This window comes from Lucilia sericata, unplaced genomic scaffold, assembly GCF_015586225.1.
Source record: "Lucilia sericata isolate MDLA Ls3-8-SP2 unplaced genomic scaffold, ASM1558622v1 Contig001374F_arrow, whole genome shotgun sequence".
In the NCBI taxonomy this organism is placed as follows: domain Eukaryota; kingdom Metazoa; phylum Arthropoda; class Insecta; order Diptera; family Calliphoridae; genus Lucilia; species Lucilia sericata.
The window spans coordinates 2,387-17,118 of NW_023995316.1; the positions used below are offsets into that span (position 1 = coordinate 2,387).

At 37.8% G+C, this 14,732-nt stretch overlaps 1 protein-coding gene across 1 annotated transcript; it reads left to right on the forward strand.

Annotated features, from left to right (window-relative positions):
- Positions 1–13,076: 13,076 nt before the first annotated feature.
- On the forward strand, positions 13,077–14,199 carry LOC119611143. Its single transcript, XM_037966624.1, has 3 exons — positions 13,077–13,354; positions 13,628–13,768; positions 13,843–14,199. Exons 1-3 carry the CDS (start codon positions 13,248–13,250, stop codon positions 14,030–14,032), a joined length of 438 nt encoding a protein of 145 aa, XP_037822552.1. The 5' UTR covers positions 13,077–13,247; the 3' UTR covers positions 14,033–14,199.
- Positions 14,200–14,732: the final 533 nt, after the last annotated feature.

Genomic DNA, 14,732 nt, shown 5'->3' on the forward strand with positions numbered 1-14,732 from the left:
TATAGTCTAGTCTATAGTCTAGTCTATAGTCTAGTCTATAGTCTAGTCTATAGTCTAGTCTATAGTCTAGTCTATAGCGTAGTCAATAGTCTAGTATAGTTTATAGTTTAGTCTATAGACTAATCTATAGTCTAGTCTATAGTCTAGTCTATAGTCTAGTCTATAGTCTAGTCTATAGTCTAGTCTATAGTCTAGTCTATAGTCTAGTCTATAGTCTAGTCTATAGTCTAGTCTATAGTCTAGTCTATAGTCTAGTCTATAGTCTAGTCTATAGTCTAGTCTATAGTCTAGTCTATAGTCTAGTCTATAGTCTAGTCTATAGTCTAGTCTATAGTCTAGTCTATAGTCTAGTCTATAGTCTAGTCTATAGTCTAGTCTATAGTCTAGTCTATAGTCTAGTCTATAGTCTAGTCTATAGTCTAGTCTATAGTCTAGTCTAGTCTATAGTCTAGTCTATAGTCAAGTCTATAGTCTAGTCTATAGTCTAGTCTATAGTCTAGTCTATAGTCTAGTCTATTGTCTAATCTATTGTCTTGTCTAGTCTATAGTATAGTCTAGTCTAGTCTATAGTCTAGTCTATAGTCTAGTCTATAGTCTAGTCTATAGTCTAGTCTATAGTCTAGTCTATAGTCTAGTCTATAGTCTAGTCTATAGTCTAGTCTAGTCTAGTCTATAGTCTAGTCTATAGTCTAGTCTATAGTCTAGTCTATAGTCTAGTCAATAGTCTATTCTATAGTCTATTCTATAGTCTAGGCTATAGTCTAGTCAATAGTCTAGTCTATAGTCTAGTCAATAGTCTAGTCAATAGTCTAGTCTATATTCTAGTCTATAGTCTTGTTTGTAGTCTAGTGTATAGTTTAGTCCATAGTCTAGTATATAGTCTAGTCTATAGTCTAGTCTATAGTCTAGTCTATAGTCTAGTCTAGTCTATAGTCTAGTCTAGTCTATAGTCTAGTCTATAGTCTAGTCTTTAGTCTAGTCTATAGTCTAGTCTATAGTCTAGTCTATAGTCTAGTCTATAGTCTAATCTATAGTCTAATCTGTAGTCTATAGTCTAGTCTATAGTTTAGTCTATGGTCTGGTCTATAGTCTAGTCTATAGTCTAGTCAATAGTCTAGTCTATCGTCTAGTCTATAGTCTTGCCTGTAGTCAAGTATATATAGTCTAGTCGATAATTTAGTCTGTAGTGTAGTCTATAGTCTAGTCTATAGTCTAGTCTATAGTCTAGTCTATAGTCTTGTCTATAGTCTAGTTTATAGTCTTGTCTATAGTCTAGTTTATAGTCTAGTCTATTGTCTAGTCTATAGTCTTGTCTATAGTCTAGTTTTCAGTCTAGTCTATTGTCTAGTCTATAGTCTAGGCTATAGTCTAGTCTATAGTCTAGTCAATAGTCTAGTCTATATTCTAGTGTATAGTCTGGTATATAGTTAAGTCTATTGTCTAATCTACAGTCTAGTCTATCGTCTAGTCTATATTCTAGTCTAGTCTATAGACTAGTATATAGTCTAGTCTATAGAGTAGTATATAGTCTAGTCTGTAGGCTAGTCTAATATATAGTCTAGTCCATTGTCTAGTCAATGGTCTAGTTACAATCTTGTCTACAGCGTAATTTATAGTCTGGTCTGGTATATAGTGTTGACTACAGTTTAGTTAATAGTCTAGTCCATATTTAAATCTATAATCTGGTCTATAGTCTACCCTAAAGTTTAGTCTATAGTTTAGAATATAGTCTAGTCTATAGTTTCGAATATAGTATAGTCTATAGACTAGTATAAAGTGTGGTCCGTTGTCTGTCTTATAGTCCAGGCTGTAGACTAGTATGTAGAACAGTCTAATCTATAGAATAACCTATAATATAGATAATAGTCTAGTATAAGTTTAGTTAATAGTATTGACTATGGCATAGTCTCTAACTTTTACTCTGAAGTATAATTTTTTTATTATTTTGTTTACATTTATTTTAATTTACAGTGAGTATCATAAAAAACACAACCTGCTACTATACGGGTTCTTTTTTTATTAAACCTTTTTTTACAATTTCATTTAATTACCATCAAAAGTATCATGTTGACAAGTAGTCCGTTTTAATTGTCACATAATTAGAGTGAAAAATTAAAATTCATTTATTTTTCATTATGAAGAAATGAAGATTTAAATTTTTAAAAAATATGTTGGATTAAAAAGCTACAAATGTACCAACTACAGTGGGCGTTTATTTCATTGATAACAATGACAAAAAAAATTAATATTCATTAGAAAAATACCAATAGAAACGAGTTTTTATTTTATATATATTTTGGGGAGTTTAATGTCTAATGACAGTTTATGAGGTGCTGATGGAAAAAAGTTAAACCAGAAATGTGGTTGTTATTTGTTTTTTTTGAGGAAAAGTAGTAAAAATTTAATTAAGAAAATAAAAAAAAAATACATCAACAAAGAAATTGTAAAATTTTAGCTATTTTGATGTTTAATTATATGTAATTACTTTTGTGTTTTTTATTGTTGTTTTTAGTTTTATTTTTAATTGCAAATTAACCAAATTAGGCTTTCAATGTTGTGAGTGTTTTTAAGAATTTTAAGCTTTTGTTAGAAATTGCCTCCAGAAAATCGTGTTTAATAAACTTTTTTCGTTTAATTGATTTCCGTCAGTTGACAATGGCTTTGACATGTTTTTGTTTTTCTAAGTTTTTTTTTTAAATAAATTTTAAAAACAAATAAAAATGAAAATGAATATTCTACATAAAACACGACAACGACGACTCGATCGCATATGAAGAAAAATTGCAATTTTATTTAACAAATTAATCATGTATTAGTCAATACAAAAAAAAAAAAAAGATGCATCTGTTTTGTAAAATCATTGGCTTTAGTAGGACAGTGTTTTCTAATGGAAAAAATTTGGAAAAAAATTTGCTAAAGTCTTAGTTGCCTGATAAATGTTGAAAATTTTTTTGCTAATAACTCCCTAAATTTTTGTATCAGCAATTTCTATACCAAAAAACGAATTACGATATCCATCAAATTTGCCAAATCATAAACAATATGACAAAACATACTAAAAATAGACTAGTTATTATTATACCCATTTCGTATCCCTTGCAGGTGTTATATAAACACAGAAACCGTTTAACTGAAAATCCATAAAATTAGCTTAGAACACGCAACTTTTGAACCCAGAAATACAAAAAAAAGCTGACAAAAAATTTAAATAAATAACAAAAATATGACATATTCACAAAGAATTAAATATAAATAAACAAATAACACAGATATCTAACTATATATTTAGATAATTTAATATGCAGACAATATACAAAACAATTTTGCACAATATTTTTATTACGAATATTAATGAAAAACTATGAAAACTTTATTCAAAAAACAAAACGACCTAAACTCCTACTAAAATGAAAAATTAACTTTGGCTGCAAATATACAAAAGAATAAAACTGTTTTACTCAAGTAATAAATGTCAAAAAATACCATGATGCAAATAAATACATGCCGAGCACACAATACTATTTAAAAACTACCCTGCAGTTTTAAAGGTGGGAATTGACTTACTGTGGTTATTGCTAGTAATTTTATTATTCAACAAATCTACTAATCTTGAAAATGAAGAAAAATATGGTTAAAATTCTCCCCAAAAGCATACAAGTAGATTGGCTGATTCTGGTTATTTGAACAGCATGGAAAAAGTATTACAAACAATTCTTAATCAATATTTTCCAAATGAATTATGAATATCACAGGCTATTTGAATAAGGACTACAGTCTAGTATATATTGCCTAGTCATTCATCTAGTTTGTAGACTAGTCTAAAGTCTAATCAATATTTAAGTCTATCGTCTAGCCTATTGTGTAGTTCTATAGTCTAGTCATTAGTTTAATCTATAGTCTAGTCATTAGTTTAATCTATTGTCTAGCTATTAGTTTAATCTATAGTCTAGTCTAAAGTCTGGTCTATAGTCTAGTCTACAGTCTAGTCTATAGTCTAGTCTAGTCTATAGTCTAGTCTATAGTCTACTCTATAGTCTAGTCTATAGTCTACTCTATAGTCTAGTCTATAGTCTAGTCTATAGTCTAGTCTATAGTCTAGTCTATAGTCTAGTCTATAGTCTAGTCTATAGTCTAGTCTATAGTCTAGTCTATAGTCTAGTCTATAGTCTAGTCTATAGTCTAGTCTATAGTCTAGTCTATAGTCTAGTCTATAGTCTAGTCTATAGTCTAGTCTATAGTCTAGTCTATAGTCTAGTCTATAGTCTAGTCTATAGTCTAGTCTATAGTCTAGTCTATAGTCTAGTCTAGTCTAGTCTATAGTCTAGTCTATAGTCTAGTCTATAGTCTAGTCTATAGTCTAGTCTATAGTCTAGTCTATAGTCTAGTCTATAGTCTAGTCTATAGTCTAGTCTATAGTCTAGTCTATAGTCTAGTCTATAGTCTAGTCTATAGTCTAGTCTATAGTCTAGTCTATAGTCTAGTCTATAGTCTAGTCTATAGTCTAGTCTATAGTCTAGTCTATAGTGTAGTCTATAGTCTAGTCTATAGTTTAGTCTATAGTTTAGTCTATAGTCTAGTCTATAGTCTAGTCTATAGTCTAATCTATAGTCTAGTCTATTGTCTAGTCTATCGGCTAGTCTAGTCTATAGTCTAGTATATAGTCTAGTATATAGACTAGTCTATAGTCTAGTATATAGTCTAGTATATAGTCTAGTCTATAGTCTAGTCTATAGTCTAGTATATATTCTAGTATATAGTCTAGTCTATAGTCTAGTCTATAGTCTAGTCTATAGTCTTATCTATAGTATTATCTATAGTCTGGTCTATAGTCTAGTCTATAGTCTAGTCTATAGTCTTGTCTATAGTCTAGTCTATAGTCTTGTCTATAGTCTAGTCTATAGTCTTGTCTATAGTCTATAGTCTAGTCTATAGTCTAGTCTATAATCTAGTCTATAGTCTATTCTATCGTCTAGACTATAGTCTAGTCTATAGTCTAGTCTATAGTCTAGTCAATAGTCTAGTCAATAGTCTAGTCTATAGTCTAGTTTATAGTCTAGTCTATAGTCTAGTCTATAGTCTAGTCTATAGTCTATAGTGTAGTTTATAGTATAGTCCATAGTCTGGTCTATAGTCTAGTCTATAGTCTGGTCTATAGCCTAGTCTATAGTCTAGTCAATAGTCTAGTCTATAGTCTATAGTATATATAGTATATAGTCTATAGTCTAGTCTATAGTCTAGTCTATAGTCTAGTCTATAGTCTAGTCTATAGTCTAGTCTATAGTCTAGTCTATAGTTTAGTCTATAGTCTAGTCTATAGTCTAATCTATAGTCTAGTCTATAGTCTAATCTATAGTCTAGTCTATAGTCTAGTCAATAGTCTAGTCTATAGTCTAATCTATAGTCTAGTCTATAGTACAGTCTATAGTCTAGTCTATAGTCTAGTCAATAGTCTAGTCTATAGTCTAGTCAATAGTCTAGTCTATAGTCTAGTCTATAGTCTAGTCTATAGTCTAGTCTATAGTCTAGTCTATAGTCTAGTCTATAGTCTTGTCTATAGTCTAGTCTATAGTCTAGTCTATAGTTTAGTCTAAAGTCTAGTCTATAGTCTAGTTTATAATCTAGTCTATAGTCTAGTCTATAGTCTAGTCTATAGTCTAGTCTATAGTCTAGTCTATAGTCCAGTCTATTGTCTAGTCTTTAGCCTAGTCTATAGCCTAGTCTATAGTCTAGTCTATAGTATAGTCTAAAGTCTTGTCCAGTTTATAGTTTACTTTATTGTATTGTTTATAGTATAGCTTATAGTATAGTCTATAGTCCAGTCTATAGTCTAGTTTATAGTATAGTATAGTCTAGTCTATAGTCTAGTCTATAGTCTAGTCTATAGTCTAGTCTATAGTCTAGTCTATAGTCTAGTCTAGTCTATAGTCTAGTATATAGTCTAGTCTATAGTCTAGTCTATAGTCTAGTCTATAGTCTAGTCTATAGTCTAGTCTATAGTCTAGTCTAGATTCTAGTCTAGTGTATAGTGTAGTCTATAGTCTAGTTTATAGTCTAGTCTATAGCCTAGTGACTTGGTTTTACTCCATAATCGTACAATGTACAAATGTCATGCCGATGTAAAAATATAACATGCAAAATTGTTCTCCTAATAAAACAACCAAAAATTTGCAAAATGCATATTGCGAGTATCATGATATTTTTTTCCGTAAAACAAAAAACCATAAAAGTAAACAGAAAATTTTTGGTCCACTAAACTTGGCAACAAAAACAAACGGAAAAAAAGAATCAAAATTGTTAAAACCCATTTGGATTGTTAAAGAAAATAAAGCTTAATTTCTTTAAAACTTAAGAATTATTATTATTGGTCAAATGTAATTGTTGTTGGTATTGACTCAAAATAAAAAAAACTACAAATTAAAATCATCCAACAAAACAAAAAACCGAAACGAAATAAAGCTGGGCTTGGTTTTTAAATCGCATTTTTTTATTGTTTTCAAAATTTTTTGTTTTGCATACACTTCGATTCCATTCAGTTTTTTTCCTCGAACATGTATCAATAACTTGGTGTTTTTTTCGTTTATGTTTAACTATCAGAGTTTATGTTTTGAATTGAAGTTTTTTTTGCGATTTTCAAGACATGAAACAACATGCAATGTCATATTTATGAAAAACCACATAAAAGAAACCAAACCAACAACACCACCATCATCAACCCAGAGCCAATAACTGCAATTAAAAACACACGAGGAGACTGACTAAACGCCACCCAATACAAAAAACGAACTTAAAATTTTAAGAAAAAAAATTCAAAGCCACGGGTGTATGGCTCAGGTACACATGTGTAGTACCAAGGGTATCAAAGTGTGTTCGTTAACAATGATTGTAGTAACAAAGAATAATCAACAAAAAAGTATATTGAAACGAATAAGAATTTAAATTTTGTTTTTATTATTTTACCGAGATTTTGACAAATGTGCCGTCAATAGTGTTGTTATGCTTAACCTAAATGTCAAAAGATATTCAATATTGTTTCTATACACATATACATACATACATTTATAGATTTATTGACAGTTTTTGGTTTTGGGATTTGAGCGAAGTAAAAACGAAATAGGTTACCAGAAGGTAAAAATCGTTTAATGTTACTCTGTTTAAAAGGGGCTTACAATAAAGAGAACAAGTTCTGGTGGGGAATGCAGAAAGGCAAAGGGCTGTAGCAGAGAAGATTTAGGGGAGAAGGGCAGAAGGGGGATGGGGGGGGAGGAAAAAGGCAACAGGGGAAGAGGAGGGGGAGGGAGTAGGAAAGGCACGAGGAGGAACGGAGGGCGGCAGAGGAGCGAAAGCGGAGCGAGCGAAAAAAAGAGCGAGCACGAGCAACGAGGGACAGAGGAGCGAGCGAGCCGAAGCAAAAGAGCGAGCAGCGAGCGAGAGCAAAAGCGCGAGCGAGAGGCAGCGAGCGAGCGAGCAAGCGAGCGAGCGAGCAGCGAGCGAGCGAGCGAGCGAGCGAGCGAGCGAGCGAGCGAGCGAGCGAGCGAGCGAGCGAGAGAGCGAGCGAGCGAGCGAGCGAGCGAGCGAGCGAGGAGCGAGCGAGCAGCGAGCGAGCGAGCGAGCGAGCGAGCGAGCGAGCGAGCGAGCGAGCGAGCGAGCGAGCGAGCGAGCGAGCGAGCGAGCGAGCGAGCGAGCGAGCGAGCGAGCGAGCGAGCGAGCGAGCGAGCGAGCGAGCGAGCGAGCGAGAGAGCGAGCGAGCGAGAGCGAGCGAGCGAGCGAGCGAGCGAGCGAGCGAGCGAGCGAGCGAGAGCGAGCGAGCGAGCGAGCGAGCGAGCGAGCGAGCGAGCGAGCGAGGAGCGAGCGAGCGAGAGAGCGAGCGAGCGAGCGAGCGAGCGAGCGAGCGAGCGAGCGAGCGAGCGAGCGAGCGAGCGAGCGAGCGAGCGAGCGAGCGAGCGAGCGAGCGAGCGAGGAGCGAGAGCGAGCGAGCGAGCGAGCGAGCGAGCGAGCGAGCGAGCGAGCGAGCGAGCGAGCGAGCGCGAGCGAGCGAGCGAGCGAGCGAGCGAGAGCGAGCGAGCGAGAGCGAGCGAGCGAGCGAGCGAGCGAGCGAGCGAGCGAGCGAGCGAGCGAGCGAGCGAGCGAGAGAGCGAGCGAGCGAGCGAGCGAGCGAGCGAGCGAGCGAGCGAGCGAGCGAGCGAGCGAGCGAGCGAGAGAGCGAGCGAGCGAGCGAGCGAGCGAGCGAGCGAGCGAGGAGCGAGCGAGCGAGCGAGCGAGCGAGCGAGGAGCGAGCGAGCGAGAGAGCGAGAGAGCGAGCGAGCGAGCGAGCGAGCGAGCGAGCGAGCGAGCGAGCGAGCGAGCGAGCGAGAGAGCGAGCGAGCGAGCGAGCGAGCGAGCGAGCGAGCGAGCGAGCGAGCGAGCGAGCGAGCGAGCGAGCGAGCGAGCGAGCGAGCAGCGAGCGAGCGAGCGAGCGAGCGAGCGAGCGAGCGAGCGAGCGAGCGAGCGAGCGAGCGAGGAGAGCGAGGAGCGAGCGAGCGAGCGAGCGAGCGAGCGAGCGAGCGAGCGAGCGAGCGAGCGAGCGAGCGAGCGAGCGAGCGAGCGAGCGAAGCGAGCGAGCGAGCGAGCGAGCGAGCGAGCGAGCGAGCGAGCGAGCGAGCGAGCGAGCGAGCGAGCGAGCGAGCGAGGAGCGAGTCGAGCGAGCGAGCGAGCGAGCGAAGCGAGCGAGCGAGCGAGCGGAGCGAGCGAGCGAGCGAGCGAGCGAGCGAGCGAGGAGCGAGCGAGCGAGCGAGCGAGCGAGCGAGCGAGCGAGCGAGCGAGCGTATGCGAGCGAGCGAGCGAGCGAGCTAGCGAGCGAGCGAGCGAGCGAGCGAGCGAGCGAGCGAGCTAGCGAGCGATGCGAGGAGCGAGCGAGCGAGCGAGCGAGCGAGCGAGCGAGCGAGCGAGCGAGCGAGCGAGCGAGCGGCGAGCGAGAGAGCGAGCGAGGAGGGAGGGAGCGAGCGAGGAGCGAGCGAGCGAGCGAGCGAGCGAGCGAGCGAGCGAGCGAGCGAGCGAGCGAGGAGCGAGCGAGCGAGCGAGCGAGCGAGCGAGCGAGCGAGCGCGAGCGAGCGAGCGAGCGAGCGAGAGAGCGAGCGAGCGAGCGAGCGAGCGAGCGAGCGAGCGAGCGAGCGAGCGAGCGAGCGAGCGAGCGAGAGAGCGAGCGAGCGAGCGAGCGAGAGAGCGAGCGAGAGAGCGAGCGAGCGAGCGAGCGAGCGAGCGAGCGAGCGAGCGAGCGAGCGAGCGAGAGCGAGCGAGCGAGCGAGCGAGCGAGCGAGCGAGCGAGCGAGCGAGCGAGCGAGCGAGAGAGCGAGCGAGCAGCGAGCGAGCGAGCGAGCGAGCGAGCGAGCGAGCGAGCGAGCGAGGAGCGAGCGAGCGAGCGAGCGAGCGAGCGAGCGAGCGAGCGAGCGAGCGAGCGAGCGAGCGAGAGAGCGAGCGAGCGAGCGAGCGAGCGAGCGAGCGAGCGAGCGAGCGAGCGAGCGAGCGAGCGAGCAGCGAGCGAGCGAGCGAGCGACGAGCGAGCGGCGAGCGAGCGAGCGGGAGCGAGCGAGCTAGCGAAGCGCGAGCGAGCGAGCGAGCGAGCGAGCGAGCGAGCGAGCGAGCCGAGCGATGGCGAGCGAGGAGCGACCGATGCGAGCTAGCGAGCGAGCGAGCGAGCGAGCGAGCGAGCGAGCGAGCAGAGCGAAGGCGTAGCGAGCGATACGAGCGAGGGAGCGAGCGCGAGACGAGCGAGCGAGCGCGTAGCGAGCGAGCATCGGAGGAGCTAAGCGAGGATCGAGCGAGCAGCTAGCCGAGCGAGCGAGCGAGCGAGCGAGCGAGCGATCTATCTAGCTAGGCGAGGGCGAGACGAGCGATGCGAAGCTATGGATCTAGGATCTAGCGAGCTAGCGAGTGCTAGTCTAGCGAGCGAGCTAGCGATCTATGCTATCTATCTATCTATCTATCTATCTATCTAATCTATCTATCGTTTTATCTATCTATTTATCTATCTATTTACCTATCTATCTATTTACCTATCTATTTATCTACCTAGTTAACTGTTTAAATATAATTTTAGGTTAAGAAACGTATATCTTTATTTTCGGTAACAGTCCTTAAAATCCTCTATTACTACATTTTTAAACATCCTTGTTGCCATAACATAAGAAAAGGAAAACTGTTTTTAGTTTATCAAATATGACAATATGACAAACTAAAAAAATTCCACTATTCTGCTAAAATGTTTTCAAAAATCTTAAATTTATTTTCGCTGATCAAAACACCTGAATTCCAAATAATGTAAAGTTATGCAAAACGTATCAATGTCACCAGCCTGGTACGGATACAGAGAATAATAGAAAAACTCTTATCTCATAACGTTCGTTCCATTAACATGTGTATCAAAATATTTTATGGCATTTTAATGCACAACGACAAAAATAAAACTTAACAGATTCAGATACACAGAAACCAACTAATAGTAACTAACCAGCAAGCTTTCAAATAGAGAACAAAAAACAGATGAAAAATTCAGATAATTCCTGGAATCCTTGACAACCATAACGTAAAAGGAAATAATTAGAGAGCAGTTAAACAAGAGTTAAAATTCGGAGAAATATATGTAAATGAAAAAGAGAGAAAGCTTTCACTTTAACAGTTTCGTTTATAACGGTAACTGTTAAATAAAAACTGTAGCACACATGTAGGCTAGTAGTAATAATATTGAAATGTAGGTGAAATGTTATTAACAGTGTTACAATTACACACAACTAATGACGTCATTAAATAAACATTTTATGCTGCAGCTGCATTTGGCTGGTGCTCAGTTCGTCGGTCACACATCGAGAATCGATGGATGCACATTATTTTGTTACAAACAAATAAATGTTGGTGTTAATTTCGTAAGCGCGCTTCTTTTTTTACTAGTTTCATTGTTATTTTTGTTATTACCAGTATAGTTTTGTATGTTTTTTATTGTTTCTTTTCTTGTTACTATTGTCTAGTTCTAGTATTATTAGTAGTTTTTTTCTGTTATGTTCTGTTTGTTAAATGACTACAGATTGTATTTATATTCGTAGTTTAGTTTAGATATTATACATGTTAAATACACACTATGCTGTCGTTTCTATTGGCATTGACCCAGTTTATGCAGTTTATAATTTTTTTAAAGAAGCATTTTTGTTGGGGTTTTCTTCTCCTCCAAATGTTCTACGATATTTAGTACTTCTGGGTATGTTTTTTTTTTTTGGTTTGTAGGTCTGTATTAAATATTTAAGTCGTTATTGATTGGCTAGGTTTATTTTTAGTTTACTATTTATGCTACATATAACGACTGATGAGAAGAAGGGGAAAGAACAAGTAGATTTAAGGTTTTAACTTTATTAAACTTTAATTAGTAAACTAGAACTGTACTAGAACTGGGCTCAAATTATGGCATACGATATCGATCAAAATCTCCATTTAGACTTTATAGAGATTTCGATCGATATCGTATGCCGTAATATGGGCCCTCACCTAGAACGGAACTAAACTAAAACTGACCTGGATCTGACCCAGAACAGCACTAGAACAGAAATAGAAATAAAGTAGAACTGAACAAGAACTGAGCTAGAACTGAACTAGAACTGAACTAGAACTGAACTAGAACTGAACTAGAACTGAACTAGAACTGAACTAGAACTGAACTAGAGCTGAACTTGAACTGAACTAGAACTGAACTAGAACTGAACTAGAACTGAACTAGAACTGAACTAGAACTGAACTAGAACTGAACTAGAACTGAACTAGAACTAGAACTAGAACTGAACTAGAACTGAACTAGAACTGAACTAGAACTGAACTAGAACTGAACTAGAACTGAACTAGAACTGAACTAGAACTGAACTAGAACTGAACTAGAACTGAACTAGAACTGAACTAGAACTGAACTACAACTGAACTAGAACTGAACTAGAACTGAACTAGAACTGAACTAGAACTGAACTAGAACTGAACTAGAACTGAACTAGAACTGAACTAGAACTGAAGTAGAACTGACCTAGAACTGAACTAAAACTGAACTAAAACTGAACTAAAACTGAACTAAAACTGAACTAAAACTGAACTGAACTAGAACTGAACTAAAACTGAACTAAAAATTAACTAGAACTGTACTGAGCTAGAACCGAACTGGAACTGAACTAGAACTGAACTGGAACTGAACTAGAACTGAACTAGAACTGAACTAGAACTGAACTAGAACTGAACTAGAACTGAACTAGAACTGAACTAGAACTGAACTAGAACTGAACTAGAACTGAACTGGAAATGAACTAGAACTGAACTGGAACTGAACTAGAACTGAACTAGAACTGAACTAGAACTGAACTAGAACTGAACTAGAACTGAACTAGAACTGAACTAGAACTGAACTAGAACTGAACTAGAACTGAACTAGAACTGAACTAGAACTGAACTAGAACTGAACTAGAACTGAACTAGAACTGAACTAGAACTGAACTAGAACTGAACTAGAACTGAACTAGAACTGAACTAGAACTGAACTAGAACTGAACTAGAACTGAACTAGAACTGAACTAGAACTGAACTGGAACTGAACTAGAACTGAACTAGAACTGAACTAGAACTGAACTAGAACTGAACTAGAACTGAACTAGAACTGAACTAGAACTGAACTGAACTAAACAGAACTATAACTGAACTAGAACTGAACTAAAACAGAACTAAAACAGAACTAGAACTGAACTAGAACTGAACTAAAACAGAACTAGAACTGAACTGAAACTGAACTAGAACGGAATTATAACTGAACTGGAACTGAACTAAAACTGAACTAGAATTGAACTTGAACTGAAATACAACTAAACTAAACCAGAACTGTGATGAGAATGAATTGTGCAGAATATTGGTCCCGGAAATGAACTACCAAAACATACTTTATAATATTGGTCTGACCAACACCAGTTGGTGTAGGATATCATATAATCGCATATCCCTTCTATACTTTTGAACTTGTTTTCTTTTATTTTTTGAATTTTGAAAACTATTTTTTAGTTTTTTTTTTTTTAGTTCTATATTGAAATATTTGTCTTTTCGGTTGTGATTTTTTCATTTTATTTTGATATTTTAAAAATATTGGTTAAAAAAATTTTGTAACGATAATTAGAATTTTGGTGTTATGTCATAAAATTCATCATTCCGAGCTTTTTCGAGATCAAAAATCTATAAGCCTATAATTTGGCATATCGTTGAAAATGTTAAAATATTTAATTTTCTGGAATAAACCCAAACAAATTACAGCTCCTACCAATACTGAAACAATGTCAAAATTTTTGCTGAAAACCAATGAAATGTTTAAAATGTGAGTAGGATAATAGTTGCCAATTTAATAAACATTTTGCTCTAATATCACAAAATGATTCTCTGCCATGCGTATGTTTCTTAGCATAATAAATTGAAATTATAAAATCCCAGATCTAGTTGTCAGCTGGAGATCAATGACCAATGACGACTATTATAATATTCTACTGAACTTAATTCACAGAAACAGTCTGTGATTAAATCTGCCATTAGCTTCTAAAATATTCACATATATTAAATCTCAAAAAATCAATTATACATTTTTCAATTCCAGATTCCTTAACAACTGCAGTTGGTTTGTTTACCTAATAGCTGGTTTGCTGATCTTGTGTTGCATTTATTATTACATCTACGATTGCAAAAGACGTTTAGATTTAAGAAGACGTAGGGAGGATTTCCAAAGAGGCAATGAAAGGTAAGTAACATTTTTATTTCAATTACATTTGAATTGTTTCTTAAGAATAAATTTATTTTAAATTTTCTAAATAGAATTCCTCAACGTCGCCGTCCTGGTGCTGTGCATCGAGATCATGAAATTTTTCGTAATGCAATCAAAACAGTCCACCAGTATATTGGACCCAATGAAAAGCAGGGTTCTCCAAGTAAATCGTATGTATTGAAAAGAACTCGCAGTGGCACTATTTATGGCAGCTTTAGTGTAAATGAGGACAATAATTAAGGTGCAATTATATGATTATTAATTCAGGTTGAAACTTGCACAAATTTATAATTCTATACAGATATTCTCATTTATTTCCGAATTTTTTTTATTAAATACATAGTTAATGCAATAAAATTATATATTTTCTACAATATTAATAAATAACAGAAGTTTTTTACTTTGAACTTGTGCATTTTAGTTACAGCCTAAAGGTATGCAATTATATTAAGGCACAATAGGCTTTAAGTTTGCGGGATTGGAAATGAATGAATTAATTTCTTCTACAGCAAAAAATATCAAAAAAAATTATTTTTGATAAAAATTTTAACACACTTTGATTACTACTTTAAAAAGTACCGTTGATTATACGTTTTTCAATAAACATCAAAGAATGTGCATTTTTAAGTAATCAAGTTTAAACTAGAACTGTACCCCGTTTCTGTAACTTTTAGTGAGAAGTTCTCACATCGAGAAGTCTGAAACAAAAAATTCCATCGTTTCTCGATTTGTGAGTAAAAAGTGTTTCTGTAACTTAAAGTGAGAAGAGGCTACACGAATTACGTTTTTATTGGAAATTTCCAATAAAACAGCTGTCAAAAATATAAAAATTAAAAGAAGAAAACGAACAAATTTATAAACGAAGAATAAATAAACAAAAAATATAGAAATTAAATGAAAATTGTTCGAAAAATTATCCCACTAAATTCGCCCTTGCGAA

Coding starts and splice junctions, on each gene's coding strand:
- LOC119611143 (XM_037966624.1), top strand. CDS start 13,248: ATGTTAAAATATTTAATTTTCTGGAATAAACCCAAACAAATTACAGCT. Junction 13,355..13,627: donor ACCAATGAAATGTTTAAAAT/GTGAGTAGGATA, acceptor TTTCAATTCCAG/ATTCCTTAACAACTGCAGTT. Junction 13,769..13,842: donor TTCCAAAGAGGCAATGAAAG/GTAAGTAACATT, acceptor TTTTCTAAATAG/AATTCCTCAACGTCGCCGTC.